The sequence below is a fragment of the Pseudorca crassidens genome, chromosome 2 (genome assembly GCF_039906515.1).
Source record: "Pseudorca crassidens isolate mPseCra1 chromosome 2, mPseCra1.hap1, whole genome shotgun sequence".
Taxonomy (NCBI): domain Eukaryota; kingdom Metazoa; phylum Chordata; class Mammalia; order Artiodactyla; family Delphinidae; genus Pseudorca; species Pseudorca crassidens.
In genome coordinates this window covers 140,235,955-140,260,782 of record NC_090297.1, presented here as the reverse complement: position 1 = coordinate 140,260,782, position 24,828 = coordinate 140,235,955, and the positions used below count along the sequence as shown (strand labels likewise).

General features: G+C 36.4%; 1 protein-coding gene across 4 annotated transcripts in view; it reads right to left on the bottom strand.

Annotated features, from left to right (window-relative positions):
* Positions 1–24,828, bottom strand: part of HMCN1 (hemicentin 1) — a 524,815-nt gene that overhangs the window by 321,550 nt on the left and 178,437 nt on the right. For all 4 annotated transcript variants that reach the window (XR_010941259.1, XM_067728936.1, XM_067728938.1 and 1 more), the window contains exons 5-10: positions 24,012–24,183; positions 22,134–22,240; positions 11,382–11,502; positions 10,117–10,380; positions 8,667–8,811; positions 4,654–4,775 (exon numbers count right to left, since the gene is read on the bottom strand). Coding sequence is in view for 3 of the 4 variants with exons in the window: in XM_067728936.1 (XP_067585037.1) it covers positions 4,654–4,775; positions 8,667–8,811; positions 10,117–10,380; positions 11,382–11,502; positions 22,134–22,240; positions 24,012–24,183 (931 nt within the window). In the remaining variant the exon portion in view is untranslated. The remainder of the gene's footprint in view (positions 1–4,653; positions 4,776–8,666; positions 8,812–10,116; positions 10,381–11,381; positions 11,503–22,133; positions 22,241–24,011; positions 24,184–24,828) is intronic.

The window sequence follows — 24,828 nt, the reverse complement described above, 5'->3', positions numbered from 1 at the left end:
AATTATCATCTAGTTGAAAAATGCTTTCAGTAGGAGTGCATGTTTACATACCAAAGTACACTCAAGTCCAAATCTGTAAATTATAGATACGAGGAACAAAGAGGCATGGCAAAATGATATGACTAGACTGATTCAGGATTGCAGAATGAGTCAAATTTTGATTTGAATTGTGAAGAAAGTAGCATTTATGGATTTTTAAAATTTAAAACCATTTACTTAGTGTTTTAAAGAAAATAGCGCATGAAGTATGGTAGATATGGAAAAGATACAATGGTATCAGCTTTAAGGGGATTATAAACTCATTAAGACACAGTACATTAGAGTAAGATGAATTTCTCCCAGTGAAGATGAGGAATGTTTGATTTAAGAAAGGCAAGTTAACAGTAAGGCACAGACTTTTAAAAAAATTATACACATAGGACCATGTACACAAAAGGCATTGAGTAATGCACGCGCATTTCAGATGTGGTCAAAAGGCACTTACTAATTAAATATTTAACTACATTTCTAGAGAAAATCACATATTGCTCTAGTTAGGTTTGAGAATACTGTAAATCCAAATGCCCCTGTAAAGCTCACTCTGCCCAAATGCTTTAAAATAACCTGCCACAGCAAGCCATTATTGAGCAATAATATAGCAATAAACACTAGCTGGAAACCCATGTGTCTGTTTCAGTTTAAATGTGAAAGAGTATCAGATATTCAAGATCCAACTTTATACTTCTTTATTCAAAACTATGTATACGTGCAGATGAATAACATAAGCCTATAATAAAACCTAGAAGTAATACGCCAAAACCATAGTGGTCATCTCTGAGAGAGAGAAGTGTGTATATTTTTCATATTTTCCTTTATATTTATCTTTGTTTTCCAAACATTTTTAGAGGAGTATATGTTATTCTAAATCATTTTTAAAATCCTTAATTTTTACAATTCTGCTATGTTTTTAAAATCTCTTATGAAAATAGCTAATGAATCAATTGGAAAGAGTACAGGAGAAAGTTAGGAAGGTCTGACGGAAGTCTGGTTAGGCTTGACAGATAAAATACAGGATGGTTTGCTAAATTTGAATTTAGATAAATATCAAATAACATTTTAGTATAAGTATGACTCATGAAATATTAGAGACACATTTAACTGGGCATCTTATGTTTTTATTTGCTGAGTCTGGCAAACATAGGCTGCCTAGCTTTATCCCTAACTAGCTGTATGACCTTAGATAAGCCAATTTATTCACAATGTTTGTTTCCCTATTTGAAAAATGAGATGATTAAATTAGGTAATCTGAAAGACCCCTTCTAGCACTAAGGCTCTGTGATGCTAACGTACAAGATGGTATGGACCATCAAAGACCCGGAGGCGAGTATTTGTGAACACGTGTTGACACTGTATCAAAATCTTTTTGAAGACCACAAAACATTTTGTGTGGGTTTCTTTTTTTGTTCTTTTTAAACAAACTTCTTCAACTAGACTAGGGAATTTTAGAAAATGTAAAATCCCATATTATGGGCATACAGGGAAGGCTGGGTGCACACCTAGATCCTTCTCAAGGACCTAGGCACTCATTTCCCTAGCTGCTCTGCTTTTGGGCTACTGAGCTCATGGCCAAGGGAGCTAACATGCTCGGGTTAGACCCCCTTTCCAGTGCAGCCCACTTCCAGGGACCACTTAATGAAGGAAAAAGATGCAGCTCTCTTGCCTCAATTCAGGGTCACCCCAGCTCCAGAATTCCCTGTAGGATCAGCTGAGGCCCCTGTTGTGATTATATCACAGTTTAACTTCTTCCACTCCCTTACAGGTGTTCTTTCCTAGGAAACTCAGCAATAACCCTCTTGCGTGCAAAATCTGCCTCAGAGTCTGTTTCCTCTTCAAATATAAATTCAAATACGTAAAATGCCAACTTTCTGCTAATATCCAGGAGGAGAGGAGATTTTAAATATGACATACAATACCATCACTGCATAAATATCTACAGATAATAGTATATGCACTGAAATATTTATGCATACATCAATAAATGTGGTGGTGATGGAGGAGACGATGGAGAATTACAGCAGTTTGCAAAAGAGGCCAAGATAACAAATTACCGGAAACAGCCTGGTCCCGGGAGGATGAGGGGCAGTCATTCTTAAGTGAAAGAATGGCTGAGGCTAGGATTAGGGGACCAGAGATGAAACCTCAAAACTGAGAAAGAATGATAAGCATAGGCCTTGTGACATTAGGTAACGATCACTGGACTGAGAGTCAGGAGGCTAAGAATCTACTTCTCACTACCTATCCATCTGATCAGAAATGGGGCACCTGCCTGCTCTGGGCTTCAGTTTCTTTAGCTATAAAATGATGAGGTGGTATAATATTATTTCCAAGTCTTACCCTGTTCTAAAAGAATATCCTGAAATTAAAATTTAAGATTGCCTGTCACTGACATGCCCTTGACAAGTTTTCTCTTTTCAATTTTACTTAAAGCCAAAATGTTGGTATTGTATGTATGTGTGCATTGCAGGTGGGGGACATTATGCTAAAAAAATAAATTCAGTAGAGAAAATTAATATAAAGTAAAGTACAAAATATCATTTGTAAAGAATTTTTTCCTGCTTCTGCAGTTCTGTTCATTGTTTCCTATATGTTTATATGCAATAAAGAGGTATAATTCTTTTTACACCCATTTTGCATTTAAAACCGATATATCAATAACCAATATCTCCAATGAACCAAAAATCCTTAAAAATGTTGTCTAGAAGGAAATGCTGAAAAAAAAATGAAGTAACATATTGCTAGAACTTTAACTTTTCTTGAAACAGTTCTTGGGTGCTATTTGACTTTATAAATGTTCACCCACAGTGATACAAAAACATCACCATTCCATCATGCCGTGCTTTCCCAACACTCCTGTCCAAGGTATGAGATCTAATTATCCTGTGAATTCAAATCTGATTCTGGTGTGCTGGTTAGTAGTGACAGTAGGGTGGCTGAGCCAGGACCTGGGTGGAGGTTTGAGGCTGGAAGATTAAACAAAAGTTAGCCCAGAAAGAAATGTCCACGCTTTCAAGTCCAAAGGGGCACTTGCTTGCTACTTCTGCTGTTACAGTCATTGTCATACAATCCACGCTTCTGCCCTTCTTTCATAATTAACCAGTGGGACACAATTCCTGAAAAGTGGCTTTGGTACAGTAAAACTTCCTAGCAATACCATGGCTCGGCTGGCACAGATTAATACTAGAAGGGCACATGTAGAGTGTATATTTGGCAGTTACTGATACCACAGGGCCAAATTCTTAGCAGTCAGTTCAGGAGTTCTTTCTGGTACTTTCCAGTTATTTATGCAAGATGTCTGAATCAACTCACTCAAACCTCTTTCCCTATTGTCTTTCCCTTAATTAATACTGCTGGGAAAAAAACCCTCAAGTGCTCAAGTGTTAGTTTCCCCAGAAGCTGAGGAATGTTGACAACGATTCCAATGTTTTTCATAATTACTGGAGATGAAAAAAATGAATAGTTTATGATGCATGTCAACTTGCTAAATTGTTTCAGAAGACGAACTTTATTTTTCTAAGAATAAGAGAAAATGAATAATCTACTGCAAGAAGAACAGGCTTGCACGCCTCTGTTTTAAAGTTCAGCTTGGACTTAATGATAACAAACATAAATCCTAGGCTTCTGAACAGCCCTACAGTTATAAGGCTACTTTTGTCTTAAATTTTCCAAAGAAAATGCACATCAATACTAAATTGACAATTCAGACATTGTTATAAACTCAACAGGCACATTTAAGTCAGAACAGGCTTACTATTAAACACACAGCAACCCTAGGCTAGGAGGCAGGTAGAAAATAACTGAGTCAAAACAAAGTTTCCAATAAATTCTAGATATATGCTGAGTAAGTGGCTTAAGTCCTGATCAATGATAATATATGGTAGTCTGTTTGGTTTCTAATTGATAATGGTAGTCTTTTGGGTTTCTAATCTGGGAGATTAGAGGAAAAAATGAATTTTTTTCACTAAAATATATTCTACCTTTTAAAGTAATCTGAGCCTTGCCCATTTATTCATAGGAAACACACTATTTAAATGTAACTTAATTAGCATGACTTCTGCCCTTCTTAATACCAATATTGTAGCCACTGAGGTCCTATGTTTTTTGAATGTGATACTTTCCTTATTGTCTTCAACTTAGATGTCAGAATCCATTCACAAAAGCACTCTGCTCATTATAAATATGGGAGAGGGAAAGGGAAAGTTGAACGTTGCTATAATCAGAATGGATCTCTCCCTTTTCTGATATTTTATTTTTTCAATGGAAAATACTATATGGAGATCAAAAAATATTTATTGAGCCCCCATAATAATAATAATGATAATAACAACAACAATAATAAAAACAGCTAATGTCTATTAGGTGTTTCTATGTGCCAGACTCTCTTCTAAGTGCCTGACATACACTGTCTCATTTAATCCTCAGTTTCTCCATGAGATAGAGACTGTTACTCTTATTGTCATCATTTTATAGTTAGGGGATCCAAGGCACTGAGTTCTTAAGTAACTGGCCCAAGGCAGGTCACACAGTTAATATGCAGTGAAGCCTGGATTAACAAACATCCCATTTCCATAGCTACATTAATACTTAGGCAACTGCAAAGCAATTAGGGATAATTACCTGACACGTCAAAGAACGTCTCTGCCCGTCCAGTCCCTGCACTGTTGACGGCAATACACTCATAGGAGCCTTCATCAGACAAAGTGACCTGTTCAATATCCCAGGTCACACTGGCCGATTCTCTGGGGTAAGAAAATAGAAGCATGTTTAGTTACTACAAAAACAAGACCAAATTGAAAACAGTGATTCCACTATTTGTTTTATGCATTCAAAAGAACAGCTTAGGGCTTCCCTGGTGGCGCAGTGGTTGGGAGTCCGCCTGCCGATGCAGGGGACGCGGGTTTGTGCCCCGGTCCGGGAAGATCCCACATGCCGCGGAGCGGCTGGGCCCGTGAGCCATTGGCCGCTGGGCCTGCGCGTCCGGAGCCTGTGCTCCGCAGCGGGAGAGGCCACAGCGGTGAGAGGCCTGCGCACCACAAAAACAAAACAAAACAACAAAAAAACAGCTTAAAAAAAGTTATTTTAGCTTAAAATTATACAGAGTTCTTTTATTATCGTAATTATCATAATTTTATTGATAAAATTATGCAGAGTTCTTCACAGCTTAAAAATTATACACCTTTTGTATTTTAATTAGAAAGTTAAGCTTTGTACTCTGAGCAAAAAACATAAAGACAGTAAGTTTTGTTTTGTTTTGTTTTCTATTGATCTTCGTAGGCTCTAACAAAAGAACTGACTTCCAAATGTGAGGAAAAACTTTAAAGAGGCAGAGGATAGAAGAGTGGGACTTTTTTTACTGAGAAAATATCAGGGAGACATCTTTAATCTTCCCTCAAAACTCATTTAATTCAAACTAATGATCATTTTACCACTTTTTTTTTTCCCACATTTTCACAGTCATATGTCTTTCTTTTTTTTCTTTTTTGAACAGGCCTGGAACTTTGCTGTTGAGAACTATAGCCTGTGCCTGTGTCCAGTTAGGGTCACTGGAAATTTCTTTAGGAGACCTTCTCTGGCTACGTCAAAACATAAGATACAAAGTTGGCACAGAAACACTCTTTAAATCCTCTCTCCTTCCCCTCTCATTTCCAGGTTTTGGTCATGTTCAGTGAGGTTCTAGCCAAAGCAACTCAACTAGTAATTTACAAGTGTGAAGGTAGAAAACAAACGTTTTGGTTCCCAAAAGATAAATCCTCTTTAACTTTCTTATATATAAGCTCTACATAAGTCTATATACCATAACTGGTTCAATCTATGTATATAATGAGTAAAGAAAAAGATTATCAGTTTTACAGTCAAAGTTGTCATTTAGGTAAAATAAATCCCTTTGCTATATCACATATTCATTCATTTAATAAATATCTATACTTTGTCCTCTAACACTCTTCAAATTGTTTCTCATTTTTTGGAAATGTCTTAGTAATAGCTATTTAATCCTTATTTAAAACATTAAAATAATCTATAAAACAAGCATTATATTGTTTTAAAATATGATTGCAATGTCATAAATATTTTCATAATTTTTTCTTATAATCAACCATAGCTATTTATAAACTTTTTAAACATTCAAGATACAGATGAGATGAAAAGCCCACTGCAGTCAAGACACCTTCCACTGAAGCTGAAAGTGGTACAAGATGTGATACCTCACAGTAATAACTCCAGATCTCTCCCCATCCGAATGAACCACACCCATCACCAAACCACTATGAAGAATTCACTGAACTCTTAATGTACATTTACCACTAACCTAGAGTTTGTAAGAGAAAGTCAAGACACAGGTTCCTGTCATTAGGAAAGCGAGAAAATAAGCAAGGTGATCCTTCCGTATATTTTAGTAACTGAGAATATTCACTTAATACTGTTTCCTTTCACTTGCGTCTGCATTAGGTGTCAGTGGTCCTTACTGTCACGTTCAGAAGAAAACGGAGTATGCTTATTCTATGCTGCATTGATCACCTAAGATGTATCATGAATGCTTAAGAGCAGTAGGCTAAGCCCAAATTTACAAATGCCATTGTCTAGGAGGTACTGGTAAGTTCCAGGAAGGTAGGAGTCTGAAATACACACGTCGTTCATGTCTTCTGCAGTGCCTACTTCAGAGCCAAGGATATTTTAGGATTCATCAAAAACTGAGACATGCAGAAATTTTAGAACAGAAAATGACAATTCTTCTAGTCTTAAGGCCCTTTATTTAAAAACTAGAAAGTTGAGGAAGAAGGACAAGTAATTTATTCAAAGGCACAAAACTACTATATGGAGTGCTTACAGAATATTCTTTACAGTTATACTTGTTCCTCTCTTATTTATGAAATATTACATGAAAACAATTCTCTTTTTCATGTACCCTTATCACTTAGCATTAAGATTATATGGCCACGATAAAAAGTTTTGAAGGGATGACCCTTGGAACAGGGGAAGGAACATGTCAGATAGAAATGTGTCTTGTTACTGATGGAAACTAATTCTCTCCTACATCCCCTAGAGACCATAGTGACTCACATAACAAAGATCCAGTCATGCAGCTGGAGTTATTAGGAAATCTAGGGCAGAGATGTGCAAGTGAATTGGGATTAGAGAATCAATCCATCATCACCCATGCCCAATTATGTCTTTAGCCTCTTACATCCAAAGAACTTAACAAATGTCAGCAAGGCATGTCACATCTCTGGGCCACAGGGCTGGAAAAATGAAAGAAAGAATCCTTGTGGTTTACCTCAGAGGAATTGTGTGGAATTAATAAATTAATGCTTATAAAGAATCTCAAGTGTCTTTGAAAATTGTTACTATTTAAACACGAAGCAGAATTGTTTGATTTCATCATTCAGTTTTGTAACTTCATCATTTGATATCTTGGTCAGTTATGTTGCTGGTTATTAAATATGCAGCTAAGGAAATCATCAAGATGTATGTTAAGCAAATAGCAGGAAATAATAGAGTCCAATGTTTAAACAATGGAAAATTTTCTCAAGTTATAATGAACATTCTTGCCATAGTTTCTGCTTAAAATGACCCCATAAGGAGATTGTATAAGCTAAGACTGTCAAATATTTAACATGTTACACAAATTATTTACGTGAATATTGAATTACCAGTGTAAAAGCTTTGTAAAATGATTCTTAGAGTTTTTCCCCCAAATGTAGTTTCATAGTAAGTTTAAAAAAAAAGTTTGCCAGAAATCATCCTCTAGTTTTCAAGGCCTACTTAATTTTTATCATTAGATTCCTTAAACTTGTCTAGAAAATTCACCCATCTTCACAACGGAAGTTGGTGCCCTCTAGCCCACTTCCCTTCACTGTTGGCTGCGGTAGTGACCACACACGCTTCTGCTCCATCTGGCCCACACCCCCAGCACACACCTCATTTCTACTCTTCTCCTCCTGGCTCCCTGGGCTACAGCTACACTGGCTTCCTTCCCGTCTTTCTTTCCCACGTGCCTGGTGGACTCTGGCCTTAGTGCATTTGCATTGCCTGTTCCTGGTGTGTGAATGCTCTTCCCTGGATATCTGTGTGACCTGGATATCTCACCATGTTCAAGTCCTTGCTCAAATGCCCCTACTCTGAATTTTAAAATTGCAACTTGGCCAAAACCACATGTACTCCACCAACCAGTAGTACTTGCCCTAATTAACCTGCTCTACTTTTTGCCATAACACTTTAAATCAGATTCAGAGACATGTTTATACTCAAGCCACTAAAGCTTAAGTTTCATTTGCAAGGACTCTTGCAAAATTCAGGACCTAACTTTGTATTCGCAATTTTGTATTCTTTGTCTTATCCAGGGACCCTTAAACTGTGTAAAATTCAGATTCTATAAAACCTGAATCAACTCTTAAATGTATTCTAGCATTTATTATATTATCATATTATATTTATCATCTGTTTGTCTTCCTCCTTTACAATATAAGCTCCACAAAGGTTCAGAATTGTGTCTATTTTGCTCACTGCTACATTCCAAGACTATGAAGCAAATAAATAAGAATGTCTCATGAAAAAAGTACATTAAAATAAGTATCTATTTGTATTTAGATATTTAGTGCTATAAATTATTACTAATGGAAACATTTACACACTTTAAGTACTGGTCTACTCCAAGTGTAACTCCATTTCTGGCAAAGCTCAAGGTAAAGGGCAAAAGACTCTCAACAGAGCAGTGAATTTGGCCCGGCTGCAGGTAGTATCCCGGGGTTTTCTCAGGCATTGTAACTTTGGGAGCATCTGGGAAAAAAAGAACATGGGCAAGAAGGTCACAATAATATTTGGTACTTCCTGTTAATCCATTCAAAAGCTTCATACTTAAATTATTCCAGTAAATTCTCTGCATTCCAGTTAATCTAAATCATGAAAAATCACTTTATCTTTCTTTGTTCAAAGGTTATTAATTTCTGGATTATCTCCATGGACCCTTTACTAAGGTACTCATTGAATCTAAGACTCCACTGACCTTAAGACATAACACTTTTTGTACCACCAAGATAGAAAACAAAGCTACCACATAAGTTACAATACATCATCAATTGTAGAACATAGTTCAATTTCAAAAATGTAAAACTATGAAAACAACACACATATCCTAGAATTGAATTCATAGGGTAACTGCTTCCAAAAAGGAACGAAAAAATTGATTTTTAAGAATCCAATAGCTTTTTTAAGCATTCAATTCAGGGGCTAACACAACTAACTTTGAATACTGCATATAAGGAAATACTGAGGTTGGTTCTATTATTTCTTTTCTACAGCTATTAACCAATAGCTACAGAGTGGTTCCTGAATTTCCCAAATCATAACCTTATGTATAAATGATAAACTGTTATCCCTCCACCCAAAAGTACAATATTAGAAACAATCCTTCTGTATCCTTGTCAGTCCATGGTTCAAGTTACATACAGCTCTAAAGTTTTGGTCAGAATCCAGTCATCAGCCTTGAGAAATAATAGCAAATATATAAGTAACTAGCTTACTTATTAACTAACCAAAAAAGGCAAAATCATCGCCAGTTATTTGCAGGGAACTACTGTTCAAAGTAGAAAGGTTTCTGACAATTGTATATAAACATTTAGCCAAATCAGATAGCTAATCAAATATTAAACACATATGCAGGGGGAGTAAGAGCATGAGAACTTCCCAGTTCAAATTCTCACACTGACTGAAGTAATCAAAATTCTCAGATCTACGATCAGTGAGACTTAACATGAAACTTTGAATGTGCTATTTTATGGTTAGGAAAACTTGTGTTACTAAGTGTAAATGCTCTTCTACATGGTGACCCAGTAATAATGTGAGGATATTATTTTTGACTTTAGAGTCCATTCTTCTTATTTTTCTTTTTTTTGGCCACACTGTGCAGCTTGAGGGATCTTAGTTCCTTGACCAAGGATCGAACCAGGGGCCCCTGGCAGTGAAAGCCCAGAATCCTAACCACTGGACTGCCAGGGAATTCTCTAGAGTCCATTCTTTACTCATAGGACCATATCAGCCCCTTAAACTATCAATACTCCAGTGTTGAATAAAGTGATACCTTACCTGGGACGATACTAGAGAAGGAAACACTTGATACTCTCTGGAAGAGATAATCATCCTTATCATAGCCTGTTACTTTGAGAAAGAAAACTTCATTTGGTGGTGTAAAGTCAGAAATATTCCATATGCCATAAGGTTTTCTATCTGGATAATATTTAATAGGAATTGTCTTAAGAGAGCTGCCTGAGATACTCAGAAGTTCAAGACGATCTACTCTAGCTGGGATGGAAATTCCAGAAGTATTCAGCAGCACATAGGTAGGTATTCCTACAAGAGAAAGGAACTGTCATCATTTGCAAGTAACATGCACCTGAGGTTATCTATCAAATAAGTTTTGTATTTATAATAACAGGTAATAAGGACATACATATGAGTACTACAGACTGTGCCATAAATTGTGGCCCAGTTGTAGAATCTTCTCTACATAAAAGACAGTTTATTCATGACCAGAGAAACTTAGGAAACCCTAAGTAATTATTTTCATGGTATTTAATCATGTTTATATGTAGAAAGAACAGAATTATGAATATTGTGTTATATGATATTTGTTATATGAATACTTTTAAAGATTCACTATTCTGTATCCTTCCAGTAACTGCAGCAATAAAAATAAAAGAACTATCAGAAAAAAGAAATTTAAAGCCACAGTAGAGTTGAGCCTTCTTTTTAACTATAAATCTTGTTGCATGAATAAAACAAGAGGAAGAAGCACCTTTCAAATCAACAATAATTTCACCTTGGAACATAAGCACCTTTCAAATCAACAATAATTTCACCTTGGAACATATAATGCTATATGGTATCTTTAATGTTTTAACTACACACACACACACACACACACACACACACACACACACACACGCAGCATTTTCACCTTGACAACAGGCAAGTAAGATGCTAGTAAGGAAAAAGTCTCAAGATCTAGGTCATCAGTTTTCAAAGTTTAGTAAGTGTAGGAATCAATGAGGTGCTTGTTAAAGTGCATATTCCTGGGCCCTACCTTCTGTGATTCTCATTCAGGAGATCTGGGGTGGGCCCCAGGAATCTTAATTTTTGATAAGCTCCCTGAGTGATTTCAATATCACTGGCCTCGGGACCACACTTTGAGAAACAGTTACTAGGTCAAGAGTGCAATCATATTTAAAATAAAGATGCTATGTTTCCCAATTTTATTGAATACCACAAAATTATAAAATCACAGACAGTCTGAGAACTCTTTTGCACTTCAATATCTACTACGCCAACTGAAGTAATGAGAACATACAAACCTTGCACCGGTCTGCTGACTGTGTTTTTGAAGTCCAGGGTGGGCTTTCGGGAAAAACCAGCTCGAAAATCAATAGTACTGAGGCCGGTGATGCGAACAGAGTGCCTTCCACTGCTAGACGTCTGAAAAATGTTTAATGACAAACTCTATCAGCAGTTGATCCAGGATGCAGGTCACACTAGACACTAACCAGTATGGGAAACTGCAGAGTGTTTAACTAGGATTGATGTCCGATCACTGAGGTTTTTGATCTGGGTGTTTTGAACTAAACTGTGATTCTGTAACTTCAATGCAAGTTTTGTAATACATATCCCAGGGGACTAAAGTACAGCTGAGTTTTATATTGCATGACCAGTGGTAAAAGATAGAGGGGTGTAGTCATAGTGAATGGACTTGGTTCACGTGGTGAATGTTCAGGAAATATTTGTGAAATGAACGAATGACTAAATCTTCTCCCCTAAACACCATCCAGGTTCTATTATGAAAATATTTCCCTTCTCTTTGCCTCTGGGAAGAGACAGCCAGGACAAACACAAGAGCCGACCATTCTCCAACTTTTAGCCAAACGGCATCCTCAGCTCAGCAGTGTCCAGCCAAGGCACTCAGTGCTCAAGATACAAATATGAGTGAAAAGAAGGTCCTGACCCTGTAAGGGTCTATGGCCAGTGAGACGGTCAGATGGAGAAAGCGAAATCTTCAAGAGGATGCAGTAAATGCAGTGACAGAATTACAGAAAAGGCACATATATAAAAGCACAGCCTAGCCTGTAGTTCAGTTAACACCTCCTAAGGGAGATGAACAAGATATTGAATAGCTAAGCACTGAAGTTACCCATATGTGCATAAATAATAAATATTGATAATTTGGATTAGGGTCACAGGATAAAACACTAACATTTATTGGGCACTTCCTCTGTGCCCAGACTCTTTGAATACGTTGGCTTATTTAATCCTTATTACAACCCTATAAGGTAGGTATCGCCATTATCCCCACTGCACAGATAAGGAGGTTGAGGCATCAAAGCTATTCAACAGCTTGTCCAAGTTCACAAGGTTTCCTAACTTGCAGAGGTGGGGTTTTAATCCAAAAGTCAGGCTCTGGGCTCTTCCCCACCATGCTACATTGTCTCCCAAGGGCAAGGTAAGTCAGAGTTAGCCTCTACATCAATATCTCTCTAAATATGATTTAAGGACCACCTATATCTACACCTACACAAAATCACTTTGGTTGTTTGTAAAAATATGGACTCTGAGCTCCAGCCAAGATTTACTGAATCAGAATCTCTAGTCAGTGGAGTTTAGGAACATGTATTTCCAAAACCATCTAAAGGCTTATGAACGAGAGTTCACCATTATTTTATGACATTGATCACTGAGATTTTGTCTCACAATAAAATGATTATATGATCGCAGCATTTAGGTAGAAGCAGAATATAGGAGTAAGAGAAAGCATTCACATGATAACACCAGTATGCCAACATGGCTCTCCATCTCAACACTGAGAAACACATATTTAGTTATCACAGCATGACAGAAGGTGCTAAAAAGATAGATATATATATATGATTTTAATATAGTGAACAGCTAGATTAAGCCACAGCATTGTTAAAGATAAGCCAGCTCCAAGGCTCAGCAAACCACACAGTTTTCCCTACATCACTGTGACTCATTATTTGGCAACGAGGACAGAAAGGGTGAGGAGATATGTCCCTGTTGCTACCAATCATGTTCCTCATTGAGCAGAACTTGCAGGAACTCAGAGGAAAGGAAAATGAAGGTGAGGAAAAAGAAAAAAAACACATCTTCATGAAAACATTGTTGTATTCTTAGTATAAACGATGCTGCTTATTACTATCGCTCATTTTCATAGGCGTAACAAAGGATTCTAAGTGTAAGTGTAGGAGTCTCAGTACCACCACTTATTGCATTATTTCTAAAGGAAAACGTGATCTGAATTTCACATAACAGACAAGGAAAAAAAACTACAATCATAAACCAATTTTAAGTCGAGGATTTCCTACAAGGCTATACAAAACCTTGCTAAGTCTACTTTCAACTGCTTTAGATAATGTAGAGCTATAGTGAAGACACTATTGTCTACCGGTTTCTTGTAAAAGAGAAATGAAATGGTCAATATTATGAGTTGATTTAGATTTTTTCACTGACATCATCTATTGCTGTTAGTTGTCTTGTTGCTCAGAAAGTCCCTTATGATAAAACAGCTCTTGAGGCTACCAAGGGTAAATATAACACGCAATCCGCCTAATGACTGTTGTTAAGTGCTAATCAGCTACCAAGTGTCTGTGCACAAATCAACTGATAACGAGTCCATTTAAAAAATGTTGCTTAGGGGCTTCCCTGGTGGGGCAGTGGTTGGGAGTCCGCCTGCCGACGCAGAGGGCACGGGTTCGTGCCCCGGTCCGGGAAGATCCCGCATGCCGTGGAGCGGCTGGGCCCGTGAGCCATGGCCGCTGAGCCTGCGCGTCCAGAGCCTGTGCTCCGCAACGGGAGAGGCCACAACAGTGAGAGGCCCGCGTACCGCAAAAAAAAAAAAAAAAAAAATGTTGCTTAATAGCTAAGTGAGAAACTTAAAAATTACCTAAGTGTTGGAAAATATGCTATCCTGTTGCTAAATAATACATTAAAAATAAAGCTGAGTTGATGAAGAGGGAGTCCTTTACAATCTCTATAAAATTATTGGAAAATAAATTAATTTTGATCCAAATAGCATAGCAAAAAAGTAGGTGGAGATAAGGACATAGTTTTACTATTCTCTGAGAAATGCTAAGAATAGGAAGCATAATTAGTTAAGAAAATCTTAATTTATTTATATATTATACTGTAAACGGTAGGAATGCCTGCATAGAATTTAAAAGGGTTTGTAAGTAAAAGATATTTCCAAGCGAATCAGTTTTTATGCACAATGACATCCAACTCTGGGTCAATCAGAGTAATGGAAGCAAGGGACATCACAAATAAACCAAAATTATAGTTTAAAAATAAAATGCAAAGAAAAATTTTAAGCTAACTTATTTTAAAATTACCTCTAATACTCATGCCTGCATTTATCATTCTCGAATCATTCTCTTAAAAGAATTACAACAATACTTGGACATTATTTTAGGAACACAATATATCACGAGAAAGTGCCAATAATTTATTATTTTAATCTGTTTTCTTAAAGTAAGCTATTATTTTAGTCTGTTTCTTAGCTGAGTTCCCTTTTTTCAAGTATTACTGTCATAGGAACAAAAAGATTTTATGTATAATGATGGTTAAACAAACAAGTAAATGGATGAAGGAGAAAAGTACCAACATATACAAAATGCATTCTGTACAGCAGGCACATCTTTTATGTAAATTATCACGTTTAATCCTCACAAAAGTCTCTGTGAGACAATACTATAATTATCTTCATTTCACAGATCAGAAGGGTAAAGTGACTTGCTCAAAGTCACAGATAAACAGTGGGTAGCAGACCTGGGATGTAAACTCAGTGAGGCTCCAGAAACTGACCTCTACTGCTACCCCATGCATTTCTCATGATCATCTCAGTGAACTGGATTATGCTGGTTTCGAGCTAAAAGCTGAAATATACCCAACTGCTCTACATAATAGAAGAGTAATATGGAATTTCTGAGTCTATCCACAGGAGAGAAGCAGAAACAAAATGGGGAGAAAGAAGGATGGGGGGCAAGGAGAGAGCAAAAGGACACAACTCACTTCAAGATATGTCCCCACATCTATAGGCAAATCTACTAAACTCACAAAAGATTCTTGTTAGTGGATTTCCTACGAAATTTTTGAAGGGCTGAGCTTTACCCTCCATCGAAGTACAAAAGATTAGAATCAACACACAAATAATCAGGAGGCAAGGAGACCAAAAGAAAGTAAGTCTTCAGGAAACTCCAGAAGCATTAGAAGGCTTTGGATTCTCACATGTTATGGACAGAGTGGTGTTGGAGGAGAAATAAATGATAAGAAGGTCTTGGAGGGGTGAAGAAAATTCAGCTAATTCCGTAACGAAGTTAAACAGAGGGGAAGTCCAGCTGTGTATTTCTTATTCCTCTCTTCCCTTCTGAATTATTTAGCCATCTTAGCACCATTTTCTATATATATAATTAAATTAGTAAGACAAAAATTACTGATTTAATGTTTTTCTATTTGCTCTTTATATCATGTAGATTTAAACTGTGGGTTATAATAAAATTAGAATTTGGCTCCAAAAAGCATCTCTCCACCACAGAATATCTAGAAGCATCACTCTGGCACAGAGCCATCCTCACCTCATGCTTTCCATAGTTAAGAAGAGGGAAATCTTATGCTTGGAACATAATGGTTCCAAACATAACAGGAAATTTCCTAGGCACTAGACACTGAACTGGGTTTGTATTGCCTTGAAATTCTGAGAGTTGTATTTTAAAGAGTATATTTATTCATACAATTTATAAAGGTTCATAATGAGTTACACTACTATCCTGAGTTAGAATGTCATGTTGATCAAGTTGCAGAAGAATCTGAATCAGGAATACAGAGGCTGCTGTAGTATGAGCAGACCTGAGGCAAAGATGAGGTTAGACTAGATACCCACTGGCATTCTATAATTGTAAATAGGTAGCCATGATCCACAAAGCAGTAAGAGGAAAGAAGGAGCAGAGTGGACCAGAGTGTAGGCTTCTGAATTGCAGTGAGTCTATGAGGAATGAAAAAGCAGGACAGGCTGAAGTACCATGAAGCAAGGACCATGGAGAGCTCCAGGGAAAATCAGTTGCTCCTCTGATAGCTTCCTGGTCAGTTCTATTGCAGATGGATCTACTTTTAGTTTAAGGATAAAGGCTTATCAAACATTGAAAGCCCTCTCTACATTGAAAGCCCCTGAAGTCAATAATTATGTCATATATATCACCTATAAAATCTTAATAGGCACTTAATATATGTAGGTTTAATAAATGATACTACGTCATCCAAATGCTTAATGTTGGCACTTTTCCTTAGATTCCCCTAGGACCAACTAATGCCAGAGTCATCAAGAATTCATTGAATTTTTCTAGACACATTATGCTAAGTGTGCTCACACATTATCTCACAAAATCCTGTTACATCCAAAAATGATTTTATAGCACCATAAAGAAACTGGGGCTCAAAGAAATGATTACTTGCTTAGGTTTAGACAGGAAGTTAAATGGCAGTTACTCCAAGCTCAATACTCTTTCTAGGTCTATGCACAGCATTTTAGGATAACATAATCTCTGAGTTGATTTGGACGCTATGGCATAGAAAACAATAATACCACACAACTATTCATTTGCCATTCTAAATTTCTAAATACACTCTCATTTAGGAGGGGTCAGGTTAGTGGAGTGTTGGTAAAATTCTCTCTGAAAAGAGAAAGCCCTAATTTGGGGTATTTGCCAATTTCTGTGATGTAAATACTACCACAGTGGCTGACTTCAAGCTCTCAACAGGATGTCACTGAACACAGAGCTGGGAAGAGAAAGTGCATAACTGACTCTACACGAGCCATTTGTGAGCCAGCTCCAGCAGACCATTAGGCCATGACAATAGTTCTGGCCAATGGGTTATAAAGGAAGTAAAGCGTGTCTGTCACTCAGAAAAAATTCTCATCAGAGAAGTGACACAATCCCTTCCTTTTTTCTATTCAATGCACACGGTCTAGTCTTTTCCCCACTAAGAGAAGCCACGTGTTCAAAATATGATGGTACCTCCATCAGCTTGGGTTCCTGAGGGACCATGTGAAGTAGAACACCTGTCAGCCCTCACAGGACATGTGACATCAGTGAGGAATGAACTTTCCTGTATTAAGCTGGGAGAATTCCTCCTGGTACTAAATGTGAGTCGTGCCCCGTTATAAACTGAATTAAAGTGTGACTGATAGAGTTGGCTTTAACTTCTCTCTCCTAAGGAGTTTCAATGTTTTATAAAATAATAAATAAACCAAGTAAAAAATAAAACCTTCATGTGTATCTGAATTGATAGAAAATATAGGTACAATTTACACACATTCAGGAGAATAAGAATAACAGATTTAACTAATTTTACCATTCATGTGTCAGAAACCATTTAAACATTTTACCAACATCTAAATTAATCATGACAATATTAAGTAGGTATTATTTTCCCCCATTTTTCTCAGACTTGGAGAGGTTTAGGTAATTTCTTCAAGGTCAAAAAGATACTAAGTAGTGTATCTTGAATTAAAATAGACATCCATCTCTTTTTAAAGTTTTTACTCTTATATGACATACTGTTCTTTACAAATTAAAGAATATTATGGTTTTAATCAAATATTTATTGAGAATCTACTGTGGGCTAGGCATTGTGCCAGCCATAAAGATATAATAAAGCCAGCTAGATTTAAATACTATCATTTTATTGGGTATTATATGTTTAAAGAAATGTGATACAAGGAGAGAAATGTACCCAAAACAAAGAGTAAATTCTGTATATGTTCACACACACACACACCTCTACACATTTATACAAAAACACAAGAGTACAGGTATGTCTTTAAAGGAAACATTCCATTTGGTTGACAGTCTGATATTGGCAGACCAAAATAACTGGGAAATATTCCAGGAAAAAATCTACTATACAGCATTCCTAAACAGTGAATTAATGCCATATCAAATCCATTTAAATAATCCACCTGGTGTAGTCTGAAGGCTTATTCAAAAGAGGCACCAGGTGAGAATAATTGGAGGCCAGCATAATATTCTACTTGTGCAGTCCTTTGTAGACTTGAGGCTTATTTAATTACGATTCCTTAGCAAGTTTGTGTCACTTGAGTATGATTTCTAAAACATCCTTATCCTATAGAAAATACATTAGTAGGCTCTGGCAACCAAAATAACTATCTACAAACAGAATATTTCTACTAGTCTCAGAATCTCAATATAATCATGTGGTTGGGTACATTCCCTTCTCTCCTTAGGAGATTATATAAGGACAGTTTATCCAAATTTACTTAATGGAAACACCCCAGGGCATGTGGTAAATTACATGATCACATTGATAATCCTAGACTAACAGAAAGTCTGTACCACCTAAACCTAATGGGTGCTGACAGTTATCTAATGTCTTTGCAGGAAGTTTCCCTTAAAGAGCAGAGCACACAGTTTGGTCTGAGAGTTTCCGTGGTTATGTTCAAATACTCTATATACAGATACAGCTGCCCGAATGGAAAATTTACATTTTTTCTCAGAAATTAGATTCAGGATTTGTAGCTTCCCTACAAATGAAAATTTAGGGGCATAAAACAACCTTCTCTTTGTTTTTAATAACACTTGCAGTTCATTTCAGTGACTTCTTTTTGGCATGTTTTCCCCTGCATCACAGGCAACCTAAAACATCCAAGTCATTTATATGAACTGTACTGATGAGTTGACTCATTGTCTATGTTTAGTAAAAATGTCTCACTAAATCACAGAAAAGAAATTACCAGGGTTTCAGAGGAGAACCACAAAAGAAAAGAAATCGCCACTCTCATAGCATTTCAAATCATGGACATAATAAAGTGTTCTGTGTCAGTATATCAACTGTGGGTGAACTAAACCAATGCTTCTGCCTGCTTCCCTGGGTATCATCAGAATAAGTGTATTAATTTTTATTCATGAATATTTATACAGTTCTTTCCCAGGCACTATGGCATATATTGGTGACACAGTCTGGTCTATAGCCAAATTGGAGGACAAAATCTGTACAGAAATAAATATGACATAAAGGGGAAAAATAATGCAAAAGGGAGGTGCAGAAAAATTGCAATAGAAAGCCAGAGGGAAAAGAGAATGTTCTGGATGAAAAAAGTCAGAAAAATCTTGATGAAAGTGTTGCCATTTGAGCTGAGCATTAGTGGGTAGTTATCTATCAGACATAAAGTACGAAGAGCATTCTAGAAAGAAGCAACAGCTTGAGACAGAGCATGGACCATGAGAATGTGGTAAGAGAGAGGGTGAGAGACACTGCAAAAGCATATTAGAGTGGAAAGGCACCTGATAGAAGATAACCAGAAAGATTGGTTGAGGCTCAATTAGGTGGTCCTTGAATACCAGGCTAAGGTCAATTAAGGGATAGCCTGTGCTCCATACTTGAGATTAAAACTGTTATGTGAAACATTCAAAAAGCCATTAGTAATTCCATTGATAGAGCAGACACTTGCCAGATAGCAGAGTGCACAGGAGACGGCACCAGGGATGTGCTATCTTATCTCAGACATTTCTCCGCTTGAGAAAGCACACGTGTAAAACGTTATCATTCATTAGCCATTCAAAAGGGAGATCCAAAGTCAACAGCCATATTTATGTCAGTAGATTCAGCTCAAATTCCTTTGCACCAACCCAATACATTATTTTGGCATTTCGTTTAGGAGCAAAATAAGTTTATTATCTTTACTTGCATTGTAATGCTTATCCTTTGTTTAGTTACCACGAATTGTACTCTAGAAATTGTGTAACATCAGGACCAGAAGCTTTTTGGTGATGACTAGATATAAATTTAAGGTAATACGATAATAGGTACTGTGTCTTTTTATTGTTTTCTTAATTATAGGAAACCGAGCTTAGAAACTTGTCTACAGTGTTCCCACCATCTTATCCTCTCTCTCCTCACTCACAGACTAATCCTCAGTGCTTCTCTGTTCTAATTATCAATTAAGATGTAGTCAGTGCCCATTAAGTATCACGGAACATGGCCAAAAGCAGATGCTCAGTAAATGTTTACTGAATGGAGACTGAAGGAATAGGTGTGTTAGGCACAAGGAAAAACATCAGACATATAAAATATCCCTCTTCTAGGCAAGAGTTTTAGTAGAGGAAATACCACTGCTAGCAACCCAAATCACCTGCAAAATGGATTCAAATACTTTACAATAAGTTGCTAATAATACGGAAGAGTGTCATCACTTGTACATATTTCAAAATCAATGATAAACAACTTAATGTCACTATTCAGAGAGCAAGAATGAATTACCTTAGTGAACTTGCTAGCTCAGGACACTGCTGGCTTAGGTCATGCTTAAATTAAAGTGTTTGACGGATAAAGAGACTCAGAACTTCTTACACTCCTTCTTACTGTGGTCACAGAAAGTCAGACTCAATCTAGTCATATTTTGGGCAAGTTGGTCAAAATAACTATAACATCAAATTTGGCCACATTTATTTAAAATATAACAGCAAAACACTTCATTGTTGACAATCTAATGCACTCAATAAATATTGAGCAACTACTATGTGCAAGGAGCTGGGTGAATAAAACAGGCAGATGGGACCATTTCTGATCTATTCAATAAAAAAATTACTAATTTTATCTCACATTGCCTTTTTACTTACACCCTTATCCCATATTATCCATGTTTAAAAATCCATATTACACTTTCTATTTTCCTTATAAGGCTGAGAGTTCTGAGAATAAAAAATTGATATTCTAGGATTTAAATGGAGTTACAGTGAAAACTTTCATTCTTTAAATTGGTAAAGTTAATATAAGTATTCCTTAAAAAAAACTGGCAGGCAAAAATAGCACCTCGAATCTCTACAGTGTAACACCTCCGCATACTTTCACAGAAGCTAAATAATTTGAACTATGAGCCCATTGATCCCATTTTTTTATGGAGGGAAGCTGAGACAATGAAAGAGTAAATGATGTAAGGGGTATCTTCATTTGAATTGTCCCGGAAGGATTCTAGAGTAAGTTGTTCATTTGGGAGGTATGACGGATGCTAATAAGCAAAGAGCAGGTAACACAGGAAAAAGAATGCAGCCCATAAAGGGTGTGCTTTTAAGCCTGCTCTCACTGGAGCTTATTCCTGCAGGGGCTGAAAGCTGCTTTTGAGGGGCTTCATCCTCCGGAAGAACAGCCTTCTCCTGTTCAGGTTAAACAAAAAAAAAGCCTCTCAGACACAGAAACACGGGTACTTGAGTTGGAAATAGGCCAGAGCACACTGAAAATTTTGAGAAATATAGGCAAGCCACTCAGACCAGGTACTAGAGTGGGTCCCACATATAATGTGCAACAGAACTAGATCTCAGATTTATGGCATCCTGAATTCTGAGGGTATGTTCTTTCCTCCATACTGCCAAAATACAGTGCATTCTTAGAGTGAATATATACTACTTAATTTAATTCTAGGATACAAATACCATTCTGTGTTAAAGTACACAATGAATGTGCATCCACCAAATACCAATAACCAGCAGTACTTGAGAGCTTATTTTGTAGCAGGAACTATGCGAAGTACTTCATTTGTACCATCTTAATTTAATTCTCAGCACAATTCTATGAAGGAAAGGACTATTATTGCCATCCTACACTACAGAGGTGGAAAGCAAGGCACAGAGAAGTTATAGTTCTGACGTAATGCAGCTTTTAAGTGGCGGTGTTGAGATTCAAACCCAGGGCAGTTCCATACTGGGGCCTATACCCCAACCATCATTCTCTACTGGCTCCATCTCTGATTGTTTTGGAAGCAGACAGTGGCTAACACGATGAATCTGCAGATTTGATGATAGGAAAACTATCCAAGAATTTTAAGTCTATTTATAGTGGTATTGATGCTTTTAGTGGTCATCAAAACTTAACACTATCCATTCATGTGATCAAGACACCTCCTACAAACACACCATGTATATTGCTTTTTAGTAAAAGCGTTCTCTATGATTGCTAGAGAAGATATAAATATTGTATACACTCTATAAAACATGCCAACACCAAAATAAAATAACAAATAGACTATAAAATACCTTCACTGTCCATATTCCAGCCTCTGGCTCTTTAACATTCACCACCTTGGCAGAGTTATGAATATTTAATAGTTCATTCAGGCCAAATCCCTTTTTTATCAGCTTCCCTGCAAGACAGACATAATGGTAACAAGCATAATCTTTCTTTCAGCTATGTATATTAGCTGTATACATTTCCAGTACAAATTACCTGATGGACATTTGCACCTCTAGCTCAAAACATTATTTTATTTATATCTAAAATATACTCAACTTTAGCATTTCTGGATATTGGAATTGAAGTAACATTCCTATTTGCTATGCTGATTTGATCTTATAAAGAGAGTAACAAATGACAGGCTGTAATCATATTTCCAAAGCCAGCCTAGGTAACTATTATGGCTACCAAGCAGTTATGTGGAGTCCCCAGAGACATTTACACTTGATAGATGGCAAAAACAGTAAAACAGAATAAATGTCTTTTGGAAGATCACTCAGGGTATTACTAACATAAGAGCCCTGGGCATATCTTTGCATAAAGTGTACAACTTCAGTTTTCCACGAAGCACAGCTTGAAGGCTTTTACTTGTCATAGGAATAGTTAAAGGAGGCAGTGTAATGAAGTAGCATGATAGGTGGAACTTAGGAAGAAAAGCCAATTTGGAATTAAGCCATAGTTTACTTATTCACTTCACTCTTGGCTCGCCTATGGACTACTTCTGCAGTTATATAAACAAATTAATTATAAGAATTCTATGTTTGCATCAAAAGCTTTACAATCACTGTAAATGACTTTCAAAATATCAATATCAATGACTTTTTAAAGTAGCAGAAACGTAAGGCAATGGTTACAGGTACTTTTAAGTATCCAGATAATGAAAAACACAAATCTTTCCTGGATAGGTAGCATGGATGGTATTAGAAGAATGCTACCTAAAAAGACAAATCCATTTCTAAAGACAAATCCATTTTTAAGACCAAACCTGTAGAAGTCTTGAAAAACAGATTTAGCTTGCTTGTAAATTTCAATTTGATCGTTAGCGTGGATGAAGCCTTTGAGGACAATTTCATACGCTATTTTCTTTAAGGTATTAGTTATTTTCTAAGACTCAAATAAGTAAGAAAGATAGTTACTCCCTCCCCATTTATAAATATTCACAAATAGGTAAAAAAATGTAGCACATACTAAAGCTACAATGGGAATAAAAATATTTTGCAAACATCAATAGGTTTAAAAAATTTTTCTAAATGCAAATATTAAGAAAAATGAGGTTTCTGTTTTTATTAGATTACTATTCAACATTAAGTCTTATTATAATAGTCAACTGACAATGGAATCAAGCCAAAACTTAGGGTTATACTATACAATTACTGAGGAAGCAAAGTAAATTAAAACATCATTCTAATGAGAACATGAATTTGTTTTTTAATGATTGTCTCCTATAAAATTAAAATGTATCAAGAAAATGATACAGTAAAAAAATTAATCAGTGGTTTTAAGAGGAGTTTTTTCATGTGATTCACTTAAAAATAACATAAAATACTGAATTTTACAGAATAAGTTATTGTGAAGTATTTCCCCACATAAAGATGAGGAAAATATGATTTCAGGTTCAATTAAAATATTTTTTATTTTGGATACTTTACCTACAATTAAGTTAGTACATGTGATCTGTTTAAATTATTAGGAGTTTTAGCTTTTTGAATCTCATGTTAAGTCAATAATACTTATCACTAAAAACATTCAGTTTTAATTTTTAAACATCTTCCCTAGTCACTTTTGGATTTATTGAATTTATTCATAAAGTTAGCATTAATTTGAACAAGTAAGTGTACAAAAAAATCTTTTACCTTTCATGGTTTTTCTATTTTATTATATGAATGTCCCATATATCTCACCTAAAGGATTGCGAATTTCAATCATTGGAGAAGGGCCACTCAGAGACACAGTAACCTCTTTTAGACTGGGATCAAAAGGAATTTTCCAAGTGTTTACAGCCTGTTCCAAATGATCTGTTGACAAGAGATGAACTTTGGAAGCCTGAACCGCTTCCTCTACCCATTTTAACACCTATAAGAGAAAAAAAGAAGCATGAGTAATATCAAAACATTTACAGCTTTATACTACCTCGAATTCCTGGTGCAGTAGTTGACTGTGCTTAATTACACGACTCCGTCACTTTCTGTACTGGTGTGAGGTTTATTTCCATCACAGTTAAGACAAACTTTCCCAACCCTCAGAATGGGAGGAAATATTCGCAAACGATAAGACCAACAAGGGTTTATTCTCCAAAATTTACAAACAGCTCATGCAGCTCAATATCAAAAAAACAAACAACCCAATGGAAAAACAGGCAGAAGATCTAAATAGACATTTCTCCAAAGAAGACATACAGATGGCCAAGAGGCACATGAAAACATGCTCAACTTTGCTAATTATTAATGAAATGCAAATCAAAACTACAATAAGATATCACCTCACACCAGCCAGAATGGCCATCATCAAAAAATCTACAATTAATGCTGCAGAGGGTGTGGAGCAACGGAACCCTCCTACACTGTTGGTGGGAATGTAAATTGGTAGAGCCACTATGGAGAACTGTATGGAGATATATATACAATGGAATACTACTCAGATGTGGTATATATACAATGAAATACTACTCGGCCATAAAAAAGAATGAAATAATGCCATTTGCAGCAACATGGATGGACA